The sequence below is a fragment of the Anoplophora glabripennis genome, unplaced genomic scaffold, assembly GCF_000390285.2.
Source record: "Anoplophora glabripennis isolate ALB-LARVAE unplaced genomic scaffold, Agla_2.0 scaffold1009, whole genome shotgun sequence".
NCBI classification, from domain to species: domain Eukaryota; kingdom Metazoa; phylum Arthropoda; class Insecta; order Coleoptera; family Cerambycidae; genus Anoplophora; species Anoplophora glabripennis.
This window is the reverse complement of record NW_019417140.1, coordinates 3,900-25,568: the sequence shown is the minus strand read 5'-3', so window position 1 is coordinate 25,568 and position 21,669 is coordinate 3,900. Positions and strand designations below refer to the sequence as shown.

Below are 21,669 nucleotides of genomic sequence, written 5' to 3'. Positions count from 1 at the left end.
ATTTGCTACCTTTCAAGATATTACCATAAAATGATACATACAAAAAACCTGATCTGTATTTTTTTTATGAAATCTTTAACAGCAATTTAAAAAAATATAAGAATGAAACAATTTGATGGACACCATAACATACTAGAACTAGACTATATTTAATTGCGCCATCTATTAATAGGAAGTTCAACAAATATCTCATAAACTGTGTTCCTCCTTTTTTTAGTAACATAACGGAGATAAAGAGAGAAGTTACTTAATAAATAAGAAGTTTCCTATAACAACGGCCACTGCTTACTACATACTTTTAGTTTTATATAAAAAATGTTACGATATTACAATTTTTGTTTTCTTTAAAATTAATGAGCTTAAGGGAACATGTCAAAGTAATTTCTTAATTACAACTGGGCTGATTAAAAATTGTTTATACTGAGTACTTGTATTTAACAATCACTTATCGTTTACTCCAGCATACTCTTTATAAGTAGCAGCATAAATCGTTATAAAATATATTAATTATGAGGCACATCTCAAAAGTAAAGGCCAATGGATAATAAATGAAAAACAAATAAAAAATAAAAAGTAATAGCGACTCTAAGTACATACAAAGTTATGTGATTTTATTACATAGTCACCTTTTCATTTCAAACAGTTTTATATCTTGAAGTAAGCTTTTTCAAACCTTCCATATCTTCACTGTCTATAATTGCAGTCAGTTTTGCACAGAAGTTTTTAATCCTTCTGGTTAGGAATAATTGTGTTCCCTCATGATAACACACATCCGCACATGATTGTCAGCACTGAAAATTGAAAAAATTGTGAGGGTTGAATTGAAAAAGTTTGCTTCGCGATACCAAAAATGCTCGAGATAAAATGGTGACTATGTAAAAAAATAAATAAGTATGATGTTATTGAAACTACTAATACACTTTTCATTTTCTTATTATTTCTCTTTTATAATATCAGCCACTTTTGAAATGTGCCTCACCGCATACTAATTAATACAAATACTTACCACACATGTAACATTCCAATTTTCAGGAGTAATATATTTAATTTGAAAAATCATACGAGCTAATAACAGCATTGACACCAAAAGAGAACTAGTGTAGATAGCAAAAATTTGTACAGGCCGCCCAAAAGTTACAGCCAAAGAGAGGAGAATAATTATAACAAGATATAAAGCACATAAGTCATAGACACATATTAGCATGGCAAATAAAAGAACTACTTTAACCATGTGTAATTCCAGAAATAGATAAACCAAATTTTTTAAACGATGTAATTTCTTTAGCCATTCTTCTGCTAAATGTTGAAATTCAGCATTTGACATATCTACAAATAAATATATTAAGGTTGATGAAAATTGAGGTTTTAGAACATATTTACTGCCTAACTCATATAAATCAAATTTAACTGATGAAGTGGTAGTTTCATCTTTTTCACTCCGTTCGATAACAGCACCGCCTTGTAAAGAGCTTTGATCTAAATCTTCATCATTATTTATATCATCTTCTCTTAAAATACTGGTATTCTTGGGATCTGAGAGATGCATAAAGTCTTTGTGAAAATAATGTAGCTGTATCACTGTGATAATAACAAAAAATGTAGGAGTTACTAGGCGCACAAATAATCGTTTTGTCTCATACTTTTCTAAACCAATATCCTCTTGCCTAGAAAATATATTTTATATTAGACAATAAATTGCGAATACTTTTTATTACTTACTGTCCTATGGGTACTCCAAGATTTTCCCAATATTTTTTAAAGTTCTCAAACTGATATGTGTATACCATCACCAGAATAATCATTGAATAAATAATAACAACTAGCCAAAACACAAACATCATTTTCCGCCACATTCGGAATGAGAACTAGAAAACCACAAATTAAATTTCTTTGCCAGTCATCAGTAGAGACCGCACTTCATTCGCACATGACGTCATTATCAGGGGCGGACTCAGGACGCTAAGTTAAACTCTGAGGCGCAAACACCATATAAAAAGTAAAAATCAAAGTCTTGCCTTGTACTGACGATTTATAATATCCACTATGATTCATGTTAAGTTTATTAGTTTACAAAACACTCTACACTGAGCTCTACACCTATTCACTTGCAGTGCTGAAGTAAACCTGAATAACCAGCAACTGCTGTAAATGTTCAGGCGTTAGGTTGTGGCGTTTAACGCTAAAAATCCATTTAAGTTTCGAAAACGTACGTTCAACGTCCACAGATGTTACTGGGGCATATTTAAAGTACATATAATTTTTAACGGATGGCATATTTAGTGTGGATTCAGAAAAATATACTTCTTTACCTTCAAAAAGATCTACTATGCGACATACAGTTAGAAATCCCGGATTGTTCTGCAAAACGGTATCAATTTTTTTCTTCACACGTTCAGCACTATGTCCTGACAACTGGGAAATAAACTGTCGCAAGTCTAAAACATTATTTATTGCGTTATTTACTGAATATTCTGATGATGTCACAGTTACTTCAAGATGGCGTATAACTGACGGTATTCGTGAATAATTAAAATGTATGTATGCTAAATCTTCACGAAGTGTAGGATCGATAAATATCCTTTGAGCACATAAAATAGAAGTAGCATCACTTGAATCCAATTGCTGTATAACACTTTTTATGCCGTCAAAGTGTACGTAATAATAAGATGTTGCGTCTAACCACGTACCCCAACGTGTCAAAACAGGTTCTGGAGGTAGTGGTACGCCTGGAAGAGTTTTTTTGAACAAATTTATCCGGGCTGGTGCTTTCAAAAATATTTTCTTAACATTAGCTATCAATTTGTCGACATTGGGATAGCACTTTCTAATCGTCTCGGAGACTCTATGTAATCCATGGATCCAGCGTGAATTCTGCGGGCACGGTGTCATTGTTATACTTTCCATTAACGCAGTTTTGCAAAAATTGTCTAAAGTTCATGTTATTTAATTTGTTCATTGCAATATTACGCCCAACCATGACCATGAGTTACTTTTGCAAGCTTTGTGTTTTTCTGAGTTTATGTGTTCCGCAATTCATGTTTTATAATTCCACGATATAACGCATTCACTAATTTTGCACCTTAGTGCCAGTTTTCGACCGTAGCGTAGAGCGAGCGGGAAGCCGACGCGACATTTTTACAGAGATAATAAAACTAACACTTATAATTAAAAATATGCATATACACCGTACTGTTACTGGACAAGACGCGACGTGTCCTTACTTATGATTAGCATGCAACTGATATGATGTTGATGATTGATGCATGACTTGAACGGCCCCGTTATAATAGGAATGAAATTCGTTTTTCCCGCCCGTCGCCCAACTACCATGACCTTGACACGTGCAGGGTAAATAAACAAGGTGCTTTTGTCGATTAGCTGGCACTATTATTATTTTGTGAAGAATTGATGAATATTTAAATATTGAGATCGTCGGCTGAAGTACGGACCTGAGATTTGCGAACGAAGTGCGGTCTCTAGTCATCAGTTAATAGGGTTCCCAACTCTCCCGGAATGCCCAGGAATAATGTTCAACCCGAGGTCTAGGTCTCCGGATTTTCGAAAATAAAATTAATTGTTATTACTAAAATAGATACATCGCTCGTAGTAGGTAGTGACTTCCACCTCTCCCTTGTGTTTATTTGTCTTGCAAAATATTTGACTCGACTTTTATTCAACCCCCCTCCGTTCGTTCAAATCTCCCGAGCCGGTTCCGTCGAGAATTGGCAACACTATCAGTTAATGAATATTTTCTACCTGGAAAGACAATATAAAGAACAAAAATAAAGCCATGTATACGATCCTGAATCCAGTCATTCTGTCTCCTGTAATTGCTACAGCAAAAAGGGTTATAGCAACAATCCATATCCAGAACTTTGTCAAAAATTTTTTAATATACTTTCCTATTTTTTCTATTGTTTTATTGCCTTTCTCTTGCTCTTTGTTTACACCTGAAATTTTTTTTTTAGTAACATGTTATTAAATCATTCTACTTCCAACTAAAATTGCTTTTCATATTTAAAAAAACTCGTCATTTGTAATATTAACAAGTAGATTAGATAAAATATGTTTAATGAAGTCTGAAGCAGTTTGTATTATTTATCAAATTTATTCAATTTACATATTACGTTGATTTTGATTGATAAGAAATTGGAAACACCTAAAATCTTTTAAAATACCTGCTGCAGTTCCAACGGTAACTTGTAATGGAGCAACCATATCGGCGAGAGCACTACTTTGCCTTTGTTCCTTTCGTTCTTGCATGTACTGCCTTAACGTAATCCAAAACATGATAGTGTATAAGCATTTTATATACAATGGTAAACATGGTAATATTCTCATTTTAACAAATCCAATTTCTTCTAAATTAACGCCACTAACTTTTATTGGTAATTCTTCATCCGTTAAATTCATAGAATAAATGTAAGCAGATATGAGTAGAAAGAGAGCATAAAATACTAAAAATGGGCTTGAGTAAAGCATAGATTTTCTTTGATTCGGTATAAGCCAAATCAAATTGGCCCATATTAGAAGGACAAAAGTTATCCAACTTAAATAGGTAATGCTCCACGCCTAAAAAACAGTTTAGGTTATTTATTCATTTGCACACAATCTTCTCTTAACAGCAGCTTATCTCTGTAGCTAATACTTACCATCATTATAATATTTGTGCCAATATAAGATGATCGAATTATTATCTGTAAAACAGATTCCAGGGCAAAAACAATATTTTCTAATACTGTGGGTTTATATTCATCTTCTATTGTACCTTAACAAAAAGCATGTAGTGAATTATTCTTATAGATATCAAAGATGATTAATTAAATAAAAAATACAGGGTGTCCGGAAAGGTCATGTCAAAAATGAAGGGATATACAGGGGAGGTCAAAATAGTTGTAGTACTTCATAAAAAAAATTATTCCTATAGGGCTTCGTTGTGGAGTTATTCACCTTCAAAGAAAGAAGTTTGAAAAACAATTTCCAATTATAACTTAAGTTGTTACCATGACACCAATGAAATTTGGGCAATTAAAGTAACTCATGGTAATGTTCATTTTCAAGTTTAAACTGATATTCAATATGCCTGTATTATACAGGGGCAGATGAAATTATCCATTTAAATTTATACATCTTTGACAGCGTTGACAAATTTGGCATTTTTCTTTCATAGTTCGATTCCTCTCTCATTTTGCTAAAAAAAAAAGGTATACTGTATATCAGTCGATATCTTATACCATTTTTGAGAAAATCGAATTTTATTAACATGTATGTTGTTAATAAAATTTTAAACATTTTTGTAAAAATCTTGGTTCCTATGGAAATTGAGATGTATGTAACAAGTATGTATGATTAGGAGTTAGATATTGGTCATAAATCATTTTGACACCATTTGTTGATTCAATATCATGAAGGATTTTATCTATGAAGAATTTGCATATATTCATCTAATGTAGCTGTTCGGATTTACGCCAACCGCTTTCCAAATAGAATTTGCATATTTGGAGTGATGAAAACCCTATGCTATTATTCAGACAAAACATCAATAAAAATTTATTATTAGTGTATCGATGGGAATAATTGGAAACTACTTAGTGGGACCACATATCATTGATTTAAATGGGGATAAATACCTACATTTACTGCATGAACAAGTTAACTCATTATTGGAAGACGTCCCTTTAAATATTCGAAATAACATGTGTCTTATGCCCGACGGTGCACCACCCCATTTTACCAGGGCAGTAAGGGCTTATGTAAATACCACATTTCCCGATCGATGGATCGGTCGAGGTAGTCCTTTTCAGTGGCTGCCTTGGTATCCCGATCTTAATCCTCTCGATTTATTTATTTGGGGTCATTTTAAAAGGATTGTTTATCAAACTCCTGTAAATAGTAGGGAAGAATGATTAAATCACATAAATACATACACCAAAATCAGAAATGATAACCACGTTATTTCGAGTACAGCAGAGGTGTTTGAGCAATTTCAGAAAATTGTTCAAAGTGCCCATATTGAACATCCTGCTTAACAGTTCTCTTTTTTCTTTTAATTCTATATAAACAAAAATTTTTACAAAAATGTTAGTATCACATTTTTGATACAATAAATAAATGTATGTTGTTAATAAAATTCGATTTTCTCAAAAACGGTACAAGATATTAACTGATATATGGTATACATTTTTTTTAGCAAAGTGAGAGAGGAATCGAATTATGAAAGAAAAATGTCAAATTTGGGAACACTGTCAAACATGTATAAATTTAAATAGATAATTTCGTCTGCTCCTGTATAATCCAGATATATTGAATATCAATTTGGAAATGAACATGAGTTACTTTAATTGCCCAAATTTCATTGTTGCCATGGTAACGACTTAGAAGTTATAATCGGAATTTATTTTTCAAACTTCTTTCTTTGAAGGCGAGTAACTCCACAACGAAGCTCGATAGGAAAAAATTTTTTATGCAGTACTACAACTATTTTGACCTCCCCTTTATACCCTTCATTTTTGACATGACCTTTCCGGACACCCTGTATATGTAACTGCTAGATACAGGATGATTCACAAATGGTGACCAAAAATGAAACCTATTCTTTGGTGAATTTTAAGAGGAGTATTTCGTATAAAATTTTTATCTATGACGCTTAGTTAAAAAGATACAGGGTGTTAATCTTAAAAAAATATTTTTATTTTTTTAAATAATTTAAAAATTAATAAATGAAATAATGTGAAATTCGGCACATATACTTATGCAAACATTGTCCAAAATCTGAGCCTTTTTTCTAAAATTTAGATGCTTCAGTGGCGGAGATACAGGGTATTGGTGGCATATTTTTATAAATAAAATAATACGCCACTGCTTTACGGTAACAATCATGATATTTTCAGCATATGTTTTTAAATAAAATAGTACACCATTGCTTTACGGTAACAATCATGATATTTTCGTATTCTACTACTCTTTTATGTTTTTCGAAAAAAGTCTTATTTTCGAGTAGAATTTAAAAAAACTAACTGAAAACACTTTTACTTAAATTACATGACAAACACTAATAATTCGGTTATTTAATCAAATAAAGTAATTAATAACATTAGACAGCATTTTAATGATTTTATTTGAGTAAATGCTCAAAAATACCTCCATTTCTACGAACACAGGCACGACATCTTTTTAGTAACGAAAATGTAATTTGTTAGAAATTTATTGTTGCTTGAATCTGATGAAAAGCATTATTTATTCTTTCTTCTAACTGCTCAGGAGTATTAATTTGATTACTGTATACCAGCCAGTAGGTTGAGATCTTCCTCTTCCAGAGTTCTGCACGGATGACCTGGTGGCGGCCGAAGTGACTTATGTATCGGAGGGAACGCAGAGACAACTGGTGATTTGCACAGCGTACCTCCCTTATGATAAGAAAGAATCTCCTCCAACCAGGGAACTGAGGGACCTGGTAACCTGGTGCGAGAAGGAAAAGAAACAACTCATTGTGGGATGTGATGCCAACTCACACCATACGGTGTGGGGAAGCAGTAATGTCAACGATCGAGGTGAGTCTTTACTAGATTTTCTCTTTAGTTATAATCTAGAGATTTTAAATGTCGGGAACGAGCCCACCTTTGTTATAAAAAATAGGAGTGAAGTTATCGATATAACAGTGGGATCGGGATCGGTATGTAATAATATTGCAAGGTGGCATGTGTCGAATGAGCCGTCAATGTCGGATCATAGACATATCCAGTTTGAAATCATAACGGATTATAATCCGCAAGTAAGAACCTACAGAGACCCAAAAAGAACCGACTCCTATAGAACGGAGTTACAGGCCAGGACTAGGGAAATCTTTACAAAATTAAGGAATACATATGATCTTGAGAGGGCTGATGAGGGACTCCAAAACGCCGTCACAAGATCATATGAATACAGCTGTCCTATCAAAGTGAGGTCCGACAAGCACACCGTACCCTGGTGGAGCAAGGAACTCACATAGTTGAGAGGATAGACAAGGAAACTATTTAATAGAGCTAAACGTACAGGAGAGTGGGCGGCTTATAGAGCAACCCTCACTGAGTATAATAAAAAAATTAGGAAAGCGAAGAGAGACTCATGGAGGAAGTCTGTGAGGATATTGATAGTGTCCCAGTGTGCTAAACTCCAGAGACTTCTCTCTAAAAATGGAAATACGAAACTCGGTCTCTTAAAGCACCGAGTGGGGAATACACTAAAACTGGAAGGGAGACATTGGAGTTACTTCTAAATACTAACTTTCCAGGCTTCAGGTTATTAAACTACGGAGATGAACATGACTGGGATCACCAGCAGAGGGTAACGACCGGGTCTCGACAGAACTGGGAGGTTGCCAAGACGGTGGTGAGTCAGTCACGAATAAAATGGGCAATAAGTTGACCCATTTAAATCACCAGGAGCCGATGGAATCCTACCCGTACTGTTACAGCAGGGGGTGGACTATCTAGCTCCGGTTTTAATTCACGTCTTCAGAGCCAGCATTGCACTTGGTTATATACCGCTGGCATGGAGATCGATGAATGTGGCTTTATTCCTAAACAGGGCGTCCATCATATGCCCAGGCAAAGGCATATCGCCTGATAAGTTTAACATCTTTCCTCCTGAAGACATTGGAGAGAATAGTTGATAGGCATATAAGGGACGTAGTGTTGAGGGCAAATCCTCTACACAGGTACCAATACGCCTATCAGGCAGGCAGATCAGTTGACACAGCCCTTCATAGCCTAGTCTCTAGGATAGGGAGGGCGATGGATGACAAAGATCTAGCTTTGGCAGCTTTTTTAGATATTGAAGGGGCATTTGATAATACACCTTTCGAATCTATTAATTCGGCAGTTCGCAACAGGGGCCTTGATGACACTTTATGTCGTTGAATAGATAACATGTTGAGAAACCGGACAGTAACAGGTACCCTTTCGGGAGAGACATCCAAGTGTAAGGTAGGTGCACTGGAGGGCCTTAATCGAAAGGGATTTTATACACAAAGCTATGCGGACGACTTAGTCGTTTTCATAGTCGGGAAACATAATATTATCGTTTCAGAACTCATGAGAGGCTTTGAAATGGATAGATGACTGGTGTAAGGGGCAGGCACTGTCATTAAACCCTGACAAAACGGTCGTAGTACCCTTCACCAGGAGAAGGAATTTAGTTGGACTCTCTGAACCTATAATAGGGGAGAGGAGCATTAGGCTTTCCAGGGAGGTAAAATATCTAGGAGTGATACTGGATAATAAGCTTACCTGGAATGCACACTGGCAAAAAGTGGTGAGTAAGGCGAAGCAGACATTGTGTGTATGCCGTCGCCTTATTGGGAGCACCTGGTGACTGAAACCAAAAATGTCATACTGGTTGTATACGTCGATAGTAAGACCTAGGATCCTTTATGGCGCTGTGGTATGGTTGCAAAAAACACAACAGACCACAGCGAGGAAAAAACTGAATAGAATTCAGATATTGGCCTGTTTAGGTATAACGGTGGCGATGGCATCGACCCCGACAGCTGCACTAGAAGTCATGCTAAATCTACCACTGCTACATATAGTGGTGGAAAGAGAAGCGCGGCTAGCAGCATATCGACTCAGGAATAACAACGACTGGAGAGGTAGTTCCTATTCCAGGATTATAGACACATCTATGTCGAAACCAACTTTTGGGATGGTATCTGACAAGATGGTTCCAAGGTTTCACTTCCACAAGCCTTTTGAGACTCGAATAGAGGATCAAAGCAAATGGGAGGAAAAGTTTAATACCCTGGAAAGGTGGAGCCTAGTATGGTTTACAGATGGCTCCAAAATGACCAGAGGGATGAGTGCAGGAATATATGGACTCAGACCCAGATGGAGTGCAAGCAACAGTCTGGGAGAGTTCCCTACTGTATTCCAAGCAGAAATTTTCGCGATAGTGGCATGTCTGGCAGAGAATGTACGTAGAGGTTATAAACGTAAACTCATATACAGGGTGTCCGGAAATGATGAGCAAAAAATTCAGAGGATAATTCTAGACCGAAAATAAGTCCTACTTCTTTATATAACATTTTTTCCAAAATTGATTATTAACGGAGTTACAGGGTGTAAAAGTTAAATTTTATTTGCGGTTGTTTTGCAATACCCTTTGCCATACTCATAATATTTTGACGAAATTTCGTATATGGGGGTTTTTCAGGATGAGGATTATAAATTTGCCCACCATTTTTTCGCATTTTGTAGAGGGCGCCACATACAAGCCTTTATTTTGATTTGAATGGTTCCAACTTTTTTGTGCTACACTTTATGCGACTTTTGACTGAATATTTTTGTTCTCCTAACCTTTTGACATAAAAAAGGTATACTTTATTTGTTTCGATAAATCTAACCGTTTTCGAGAAAAACGCTAAAATAACATTGCTTGCATGTGATGAATACGAAATCATTTTAATTTATTTTCTACATTAAACATAGCATGCTTTGGAAACAAGCGCTTAGTTGCCTTGGAAACAAGTTTGTGGAGAATTAGTTTTGACAGATAGTAATTTTGTACAAGTTCTTTTGTAGTAATTGTTATCATAAAAATAATAATAAAAATGAACAACAATTACTCTAACGTGGAGTTGCGGGACATGCATTATTATTACGGTTTAGCTGCTGGCAATGCTCTTGCAGCACGACGTTTGTATCGCGAAGCATTTCCAAATAGAAACCTACCCCAATCGCGAATGTTCAGTACTATTCATCGAAGACTGGGAGAATTTGGATCGTTCAAAACTAGAATTTTTTATGTAGGTCGACAACGGAATACTAGAACAGCAGAAGCAGAAGCTCGTATTTTGAATTCGATAGAGAATAATCCCAATGTAAGTATAAGAAAAATTGCTATTCAGGAGGGCATTCCAAAGAGCTCCGTACATGAAACAATACGCGAACAAAACCTTCATCCGTACCACTACCAAAAGGTGCAAGCCTTATCTGCCGTAGATCCTGCTGCTCGTGTGAATTTCTGCAATACAATTAGAATACTTCATAATGGTGACCAAAATTTTGTTCGTAATATCCTTTTCACGGACGAAGCTGGATTTGGCCATGATGGCTTAATAAACCTCCACAATGAGCATTTTTGGTCTGATGAGAATCCTAATTTATCAATAGAGCGTGGTTATCAAAATAAGTTTTCCGTCAACGTGTGGGCCGGTATTGTAGGGGACTACTTAATTGGGCCACATTTCTTTCCACAAAGACTCAATGGTGAAGTTTACTTGGATTTTTTAAGAAACCACTTACCTATTCTATTGGAAGATGTACCACTCGGATTAAGAAATGCAATGTGGCTGCTTCAAGATGGCGCGCCACCGCATTTTAGTTTAACGGCCAGATAATTCTTAAGTGAAACTTTTCCTGAAAGGTGGATAGGACGCGGTGGTTTTGTACAGTGGGCCCCTAGATCCCCTGACTTAAACCCAATCGATTTCTTTTTTGGGGCTATCTGAAGACACTTGTATACAGGACACCTGTGAATAGCGTCGATGAACTGAGAGAAAGAATTGTTGCTAATTGTGAGGTAATTAAGCAAAAAGAAGGAATATTCCATAGTTCGTCGGAAGAAGAATAATTAATTTATGCATTGAAGAAGAAGGACGTCACTTTGAACCTTTGATTTGAATGTTTAATTTGTATTTGTATTGTTCTAGTTACTTATTGTATTTTAACCTTATGATTTTGTTAATAAACCATTCTTTATTTGTTGAGGACGTTATTTTTTTATTATTTATCATTAACCACCATCAGCGTAACAACTAATTTTCACAAAAATTACTAATGCCCGTACCTATAGTCGGTACTCAATCTCAACCTTGAGAACGACTTACCCAAGTCATGCTCGGGACTCGAGTACAGCTTAAGATTTATAATCGATACTTCGGCAAAACTCGGCGAAGTTTGGTCATTTCGGTTCCACTTTAGTAACTTTGATTTTACTGTAGTACGGTGATTGGTAAATATGGAAATTTTCTGTTTCTTACGGTGGTTGAGGCCTACCTCGAGAGGACCGAGACCGGGCCGACCGAGCCCGAGCGGGAGGCAAAAACAGTCAGTTCTTTCTCATTGTCCCACGGTGAAACACCCCGCCTTGGTATTTCTACCTAATAATACACCTTACAGAAATTGGGATATATTTTTTTACTTAAAATTATTGTAATGTAATCTCCGTTTAAGAAAAATGAGGGAAGTCATTGCACAACAGGCAGAATTACATAAAATAAAAATTAAAATAGAGAAAGAACAGCTAGCTGTGGCATCTTGCATATTAAGAAAACAAAAAGTAGAAGAAAAAATTGCAAATTTTTAAAAAACAAAACTATTAACAAAGTTAACGTTTAAATTAGCATTTTATTATGTCTCACATTTATTATATTATTTAGGTATTTAGGTATAACATAAGAATGTAGTAATTTGTAGAAAATTAAAAGACGCATCCGAAAATATCATGATTGTTACCGTAAAGCAATGGGTACTATTTTATTTAAAAAAATATGCTACCGATACCCTGTATGTCCGCCACTGAAACATCTAAATTTTAGAGAAAGGCCTCAGATTTTGGACAATTGTTTACATAAATACATGTGTCCAATTTCAAATTTTTACCAAAAATCATTTTATTTTGCAAACTGGCTCCCCTTACCCAATTCATCTAATGGTATATCTTCAGTATTTTCACCAGTAACTGTAACGCTTCCAGTTGAATCTTGAAATATACCACTTTTTTTACCAGATCCATATCGCTTTGATGGACTTACTCCTTGAATTAGCTGTGAAATAATATTTTTATAAGTTACAGACTTAATATAATTATACTTTTACGATGTGTAAACCTGTTACCCATGAAATTAAAAATTAATTAAGACTAAAAATATTAGAAAAAAAAGTTAGTAATTGAAAATGAAACAAAATACATACTGGGGTGGTTTCTCCAAATTGATTTTGTTGCTGGTTTGCTACAGACTCCTAAAAAAAGATCACCAAAAAGAAAGCGAAGCATTAGGTAATTTTTAAAGAAATATTATTAGTAAATGATAAAAATATAAAAATAACACAAAGAAACAAAGGAGAAATTAAATTAAAAAGGGTAACTTTCTAGATATACATGCTTGTTTAGATTTTTTAAATGTTCTCAATTATTCTAAAAAGGCAATCAGACTGTACATATTATTATTAAAATGACTACTTTTTTACAAAAACAGGAACACTGATACAATTTTTTTTTAATTGAATTTTTATTTTGTTTACGAGCAATGAAAAAATTGTAATCTACACAATTTAAATATAATTATGTTCAAAGCATAGAAAACTTGTTCGTGGCTCACCGCAACTTTTACAAAAAAAACTGGTATCAATTTTCAGTGTTATGAAAAATAAATAAGAGACCTAGTCTGATTGTCTTTTTGACAATATTAGTGATGCTTACTCGAACTTTTCGAGTAGCACTTCGCCAACGTTTTTTAGTAGTAGCGGAACGCATTAGTTGCCTTCTTGATAAACGTTGTGACATTTGTCTTCCTAGTTGTCCAGAAAAGCTACCCTCCAATCTAGAAAATGGACCTTGTTTCTTTTGTGACTGAAATGTTAGTAGAAGTGTTTTAGTATGGTAATATCACAACAATTTATTACATGCACTGGAATATAATATAAACTTTAACAGCATTTTTTTTATTTTTAAATAGCATATGCATAGAATTAAAACTGAGGAAATCAAACAAATTCATGACACGTTCCATTGCAATTTATAACCAGTTGCAATCTACCTTGTTTCACCCAACTAACAAGAACAGGTAATCAACTGAATAAGTTTGAACTTTTTGAATGTTCTTATAGACTTTAAAAACTAGATTAGATTAGTAATATTATGAATATTATTTAATTCTAAATTACTTTATTATAGCATTTCTGTGTAAAATTAATTATAAAATTACTATTATTACTATAAAGATCACAATCGTGAAGATAAAACAAACAAGTACTAATTGTTGAATCCTTCTAGAAAACACTTATTTTGGAACATTCCTCCGATGGTAATCTCAATCAATTTTTGATACTTTTTTAGGTTTCCCATATTTGCCAATGAGATGGACAAAAAATATATGTGTCTCTTTTTTTGAAAAAAAAAAATTTTGTATCTCTCGCGAACTTTTTCTCTATAGTGTTTTTTTTTTATTTTTTTTTTTAATAGCAAATAACTTTTAATTTGTGAACATTTTTTACTCAATCCAGGGTCATATATTTTTTTATAATTTTCCATTTTTCAGTTAACTACATAAAATCTTTCAAATGATAATGGTTAAATAATAAATTAATTTGAAGTTCCAACAATTATTATTTTCAAGACATAGAGGTGCAGTTTTACTAATAGATTTTTCCCAAAAATTGAGCCCAAACACCTCAACTATTTTTTTGCCTGTCTCAGCAGAAGATATGAGAAAACTCATTTAATGTGTTGAAAATAGCTCAGTAATAGTCATTTTAGAGCAAAAAGTTTTAATCAACCATGGGCCATTGATTTTCTAGATACAGTATGTTCAAACTTAAACAAGTTAAAAACATATTTATTTGGAACATTCCTTTGATAATAATCTCAAACAATTTTTTTATATTTTTTAAGTTTCTCATATTTCCCGAGGAATGGACAAAAAAATAGTCAAAATGTCCCAGGCTCAATTTTTGAAAAATAAAAAATGAACAGTAAAAAGTTCTTTTTTTATTTTACAATTATTTTGCCGGTTTTGCCAAAAAAATTTTCTCAAAAATTGAGACCAAAAACCTTAATTATTTTTTGTCTGTCTCGTCAAGAAATAATGAGAAAACTCATTCGAGTGTCAAAATTGGCTCAGTAATAGGGTCATTTTAGAACAAAAAGTTTTAATCAACCAGTGGCCATTGGTTTTGTAGATACAGTATGTTCAAACTTAAAATAACAGTATCATGTTACCAAAGCACCTTAGGTATGTGTATTATAAATTAAAGAAACCATGGCCAATGACTTAACTAGTTACAAGCAATAATCCTCTGAATTAGTACAAAAATCTGTCAACTATACTCCGCGGTCGAAATTATAGAGAGTGATTCAGACATAATATAAAAACACTATTACCATAATGCGTATAAATTATAAAATGATTTTTATATGGTTCAATATTATTTATCTTTGTGCCGCTAGCTACGCACATCGACAGAATCTATAATCGTCTATAGACTGAGTTACACTGAACGTCGATCTATATTCTATCTCTGTCTTTTGCACTTGGTAAGGAATAGGGAAATTCTTTTTTAGTGGGTGTAAACGGACTTGTTTTATCCGTCCTAAGAAACGTCATAGCATAAGCGTAGACGAGGGGTCTAATTCCATGGCTATAATAAACTTATAAATTAAAAAAACACAACTGGGACGCTTTAAAATGCTGTAATAATTAAATTAGATCAATGTGCCGGTTATAGCAAACCGTAAAAAAATATTAGATGTTATGTTTTATTATCTTTTTTCAATATTTTCTATATGTTGTTGCCTTTTACGCAGACACGCCAATGGATTTTCGTTCCCGGCACGCTTCATCCCCCTTACTAGTCCAAAAGCTAGCGATGAGTCACTCTCTATAATTTCGACCGCAGAGTATAGTGGCGAAGGTATTGGAAGATACTTTCGTAATGAATATTTTGAAAATTCGATACAAGAATTCAATTCTTATCAGAGATTTTTTTTTATTTTACTCAGAAATGAACCCGTTTTAATTAATTTTTTTATGTAAAGGTAATGTTGTTTGATCACAGATTTCAGAGATCAAAACAAGACGATTTGGACCAATTTATCATATAGGTACAAAATTCAACTTCTACCTATATTATCAAATTTATTCAGATTTTTGAATAAATGCAATTTTTTAAATTACAACACTGCATATTGAAACTCAGTGGCTTTAGACCCTTGGTTTATTTTGGTCTAAAATGATTCAACCTATTGAAGTTATGACACGTTTAAAAGGTATTTTGTACAGGAGATATAGAAATTGGTTTATTGTCTGATTCATGTAACATATATGTATAGAAATTTATTGTGTAAGCAAAAGCATATACAAACTGTAACCCAGCTGTTAGTAAAATTTGTAGAAGCATCTAACAACATAAAACAAATGTTAGTAAGATTTTAATTTTTGATACTAAAATATGTATAACATAATGAATGAATGATTATTTAAAATTATTAATTACAATATAAGACATTGCAAAACTTCAATATAAGTTAAAGTAATCTTTTTATAAAGGCTTTTGAAAAGAAACAATTTATTTAAAAATAAACGATTTAGGTAGTTTATGTAAAAAAGTTAATGAAAAATGATAAAATGGAGAAGATTCTCTGTCTCATTTGCCCTTGTGGAGACATGCCATAGGTTTCTAAGCAAACCCACAATTATACAGGAGCTTCAAAAATTGTTTCAACTGTGTGTACACTTAATAATTAAATATTTTTACAAAATGTAAAGTAAAGTAAGTATGAATCACAAATTAACTAGGAACCACCTGCACGCACATTAAGCCAATAAATTACGTACTTCAATTTTATAATTTTTTTAGAAAATTACCATATGCATCTGAAACTTTGGAAAGATCATGGTACTTGTACCATATCTGAGAACTTTTCAAATTAGCCTCGTAGTTCTAAAACGCCCTATTTTTGAAATTAGCGAGTTGAAAATTAAGTTTTTTTAGTTTTAAGATATAACATATATAGAATTTATTTATTTAGCTCAAATTGCTGAAGTTATAAATATATACAGGGTAGCCCATGGAAAACGTACCGCAAGGCATTACAGGGTAGTAATGAACTTTTCGGCAAAATCCAAAAACAGGTAAAGTTTGCTTCTGAGGGGGACAACTTTTGGCGCAAAAAGCATAGCAAAATCTTCAACCCCCTAAGTGGGGGTGCCATCCCCCAAATTTTTTTAAATGGGAATGGGGGTCAAGTGGGGGGTCATTAGAAAGGGCTTTTAATTCTCTATACATCGATTCTTACTTTTTGAAAATCGATCCATTATTTTAGAAAATATGCAGCTTTGAAAATACGAACAATATTTTTGACGAGAAATGCGAAAATCGATTTAATTTTACTTCAAAACTTACGGTATTAGCTTGGTAAATTCCTTCAAAAGAATTCGCTGTTTTTTTTTTTGATTTGCGAATTCTTTAGCCTGATTTTGGTGAGCAAAAAATTGTCCGCTTTTTGTTTCGTATTTAGATAGGCCACAAGAAGTTGCTAGATAACTGTCTTGTGACTTGTAGTTGAAGAGTACCAATACTGCCGAGTCTTTTAAATTGATTAATTATGGTGTACTCAATTCCAGAAAGAGTAGAAATTATTGAGCTTTTTTTCAAAAACAATGAATGCGGAAATCGGGTCGCCGAACTGTTCAACCAACGGCATCCTGAGAAACATGCGTCTGGAAAAATTGTTCGCGAATTGGTGGCCAAATTTCGCGAAACTGGCTCCGTTCATAACAAAAAGAGGCAGGTTGAAAATCCGGTACTAAATGAACCTACGGAAATAGCGGTATTGGGGCAAGTGGCAATGGATAGTACGCTGAGTACAATGCAATTGGCTACTGCGACAGGAGTGAGTCGTACAAGTGTCCAACGAATATTAAAAAAATACAAATTCCATCCTTATAAGATTCGGCTAGTGCAAGAGCTAAATGAAGACGATTTTGATCGTCGTTTGCAATTTTGCGAAATAATGACTGAACGAGCGATAAACGATAATTTCCTCTTTAATGTGTGTTTTTCGGACGAGTGTACGTTCTTCTTGAATGGTTTAGTGAATCGCCATAATTGTCGTTACTGGGCTGATACCAATCCAAGGATTTTCCATGAGACACACTCCCAACACCCCCAGAAGTTGAATGTATGGGCAGGTATTTTTGGAAATTCCATTGTAGGTCCTTTTTTCCTTCCTGGAAATTTGACAGGCGATATGTACTTGGATTTACTACAAAATGTCATCGACCCAGCTCTAACAAATATCATAGAGGACGACCCTGCTTACAATGAACACGAACTGATTTTCCAGCAAGACGGAGCTCCTCCACATTACTCGCTCAATGTGCGCAATTACCTAAATGAGACGTTTCCAGGACGCTGGATAGGACGAAGAGGTGCAATTGAGTGGCCCCCTCGGTCACCCGACTTAAATCCTTTAGATTTCTTTCTCTGGGGGCACATTAAAAGCAAAGTTTACAGCACTCCACCTGATACCTTGGAAGATCTGCGAGGACGAATCATTAATGTATGTCGCGAAGTAACACCGCAAGTGCTCCAGAATGTTCGACAACGGTTTGAAGACAACCTGTATCATTGTATGCAAGTTGGCGGACAACATTTTCAGCATTTACTTGACTAATACCGTAAGTTTTGAAGTAAAATTAAATCGATTTTCGCATTTCTCGTCAAAAATATTGTTCGTATTTTCAAAGCTGCATATTTTCTAAAATAATGAATCGATTTTCAAAAAGTAAGAATCGATGTATAGAGAATTAAAAGCCCTTTCTAATGACCCCCCACTTGACCCCCATTCCCATTTGAAAAAATTTAGGGGATAGCACCCCCACTTAGGGGGTTGAAGATTTTGGTATGCTTTTTGAGCCAAAAGTTGTCCCCCTCAGAAACAAATTTGACCTGTTTTTGGATTTTGCCGAAAAGTTCTTTACTACCCTGTAATGCCTTGCGGTACGTTTTCGATGGGCTACCCTGTATGTAGTTTCTTCAATCATTTATGAATTTTTCAAATGTCTGATATTCTTTATCTAACAGGAACGTATCTTTTGTAGCACACTAAAATTCTGATTTCTGCAAAGAAACGCTTTGTAATAAAATATTTATGTAATAGTTTAAAAGTTAATCAATTTGTATAATGTATAGAAAAAAATAATAATTTTCCACTGTATCTCAGAATTGGGGGTTTAAGTCATTTTATTAGAATACATGAGGGTATATCACCACAAAATACATTATTTTTCTAGTTAATACTTTGGTATTATGCCTTCAGGAATGAATGATAAATGTGGTGCAATGAAAGAAAAACAATATATGTACTATAATTCTGCTATTACTATTGTGAGAAATAACATTTTGCTAAAAAATTAATTCTTTCAGTTAATGCCCATAGCAAAAGGATTTACTACTGAAGTTAAAGTTAGTAATATTAGTTTAATAACATACCAAGGGTTGAAGCAGTCCTTTAACCTCGAGAACAAGCATATAATATAACAAGTAGAGAGCCAAAGGGTTAACAAATGAAGCCCATTCTTCGTCAGTGAAGAGAAAATTTCTAGGATCATCAGAACTATCCAAAGAAACAGTTATAAGTTGCGTAAGTCCAAAATATCTAAAAAATATAAATTAAATATAAACAAAATGTTTAAAATTTTTAAAATATAAATGAAAAATATATTATTTTTATTATTTTTTATATTGCATTTATTATAGGCAAAATTAAAAAACATAATCGTAAAGTTTTTATGTTAATTTTGAATATCAGAATAATATTACACAGTGTTTTTCTAAGCCTATGCCATATACAGTAGGTTGTTTTTTAAATTACTTTAGATCAACAAGCTCTAATGATTCAGATATGTAAAGACATTGGTTTTAGAAGATACAGTGAGTGGCAATAAAATATAATTGTGTGGCCCTTTGCTATCTCCATCACTTGTTGACCAGCATATTAACAAACTAATTCAGTGAATTCTTGCCTTTAATTAGATAAATCATTAACTCAAGTTACATCAATTAACATTAAATATCAGAATTTGAATGTGACTTTTTTTTTTAATTTCAACACTTCCCTCATTAAGACTTTTTAGATTAAAATGTCCCAAAAAACAACCTTTTGGAATTATGACAAAGACTTATGGAACACCCTGTATACAAATCTCGATTTTTTTTTTAAAGTGGAGCTTATTTAATCCGACAAAAACGTGCATATTGTTTGTTTGAAACAGTTACATTATTCCAGGATTATTAAACTCTCTTAAAAAAATATATATATAGGTACCTTGCATAGGAACTATTCCTTTCTAAAAATTCCTGAGGCCACTGAAATTGATATGAATATAATGCACTCAAGTGTATAAAAACAACTGGTGTGAGACATCCCAATACAATTGCAAAGCCTCTTCTCAACTGCTTGCAACATGACCACCATGTTATAGTTGCCAAGAAGACAATGAAATAAAGTCCTCCAAGGACGGAGGGCCTCAACACTGCTGCGGAACACAAAGCAAATAGGACACAGTATCTTCCTGCAAAAAAAATATTACAGATGAAATTGAATTTTGTGTACTCTTATTAAATTAGATGTGACCTGACTTACCAATTGCTACTAAATAGGAAAAATATTTTTGTTGTGTTTTTGTTGATCGGCTATTTGCCGAATCTTCTCCCTCCTCATTTGAGGCCTCAACTGATATAGGAGCAGATAATTTTCTCATTGCAATAAAAAAACCTATCGATATAGCAAGCATTACAACTTCTGGCGAAAGCCATACTGTGGCCGATATAGGATCCACATTATTCAGTCTTATGAAACCCACATGTCGCAGAATTTTTTCTAACAATACATCATTCTGCAAGAACAACAGTCAGATCGGTTTTAATAAAATAAAAATGCAGGCTAACAAATAACTTACCTCCAAAAATTCCGCATATGGTGGCTTTGCAACTAGGACAATTTGAAATATTACTTGACCTAACGCCGTTAATGACGTTATTACTATCAAAATTTTTAGGAAAATGCCTGTATGGCCAGACATTGTTTTTTCTGTTGGTACAGGAACAAATGGTAGATAGAATAATATTAATAGATAAAGAGCAGAGAGTCCTGATGGCCGAAAAATCACACCTAAAACAAATATTATAAATGTTAATAAAAATAACATAAAATTACGGGAATAAAAACAAGAGGTGGTTTTTAAACTTTATTGGTTATTTTGAATTGTATATAGTGATTTTCATAAAACTACTAGATTCTTTAATTATGTGAAAAACAGTTGATAAGGATCCTCCAATATCTGACTCAATAAATTGTTCAAGAAATTGATCAAGAAATTATCACAGTTCATTATCTTTTTAAATGTTTAAAAATTCGACTAATTGATTTGTCAAAAGTCTGTCAAGTTTACAATGAAATAAAATTATAACAGTAAATCCAACCAACCCAAATAAATTAATTAAACATGAGCGAAAATTCTAGAATGCAACTAAAATTAACTATTGTATAAACATTGTGTAAAAATCTCCAAAATAGTCCATAAATTAAAACTAGTACCTCACTTTATAGAAATTAGAACATTTTCTGCATTATAGTACAAGGTGAGTCAATTTCGACACTTGTGAGGTTCCTTTTATTTCCCAAAAGGATAAGAAAAAATAGTTTAGATGCCACCAGCTCGATATTCGAGAAATGAATGACAAAAACCGCATCTAGTTATCTTGACTCATTTAAAAGTCGTAGTGTGTTTGTCAATTTTGGACGATTTTTATGATATCCTATAACTGGTTTGTGAAAATATTTGATTCTTGTGAAGAGATTTTCTATAAATTTTTTTGCAAATAATTGAGACATGTAATATTTTTC

At 33.5% G+C, this 21,669-nt stretch overlaps 1 protein-coding gene across 6 annotated transcripts in view; it reads right to left on the bottom strand.

The window, feature by feature from the left end:
- The window catches only part of LOC108913781 (piezo-type mechanosensitive ion channel component), a gene marked incomplete at its 5' end in the record, with an annotated part of 120,390 nt that extends 99,456 nt beyond the window's left edge, over nucleotides 1-20,934 (bottom strand). For 4 of the 6 annotated variants that reach the window (XM_018719402.1, XM_018719406.1, XM_018719408.1 and 1 more), the window contains 12 exon segments: nucleotides 1,007-1,326; nucleotides 1,381-1,664; nucleotides 1,720-1,865; nucleotides 3,757-3,950; nucleotides 4,179-4,572; nucleotides 4,653-4,768; nucleotides 12,679-12,805; nucleotides 12,954-13,001; nucleotides 19,254-19,419; nucleotides 20,089-20,335; nucleotides 20,407-20,659; nucleotides 20,723-20,934. In XM_018719402.1, coding sequence (XP_018574918.1) covers nucleotides 1,007-1,326; nucleotides 1,381-1,664; nucleotides 1,720-1,865; nucleotides 3,757-3,950; nucleotides 4,179-4,572; nucleotides 4,653-4,768; nucleotides 12,679-12,805; nucleotides 12,954-13,001; nucleotides 19,254-19,419; nucleotides 20,089-20,335; nucleotides 20,407-20,659; nucleotides 20,723-20,934 — 2,507 coding nt within the window. 6 annotated transcript variants of the gene reach the window in all.
- Nucleotides 20,935-21,669: the final 735 nt, after the last annotated feature.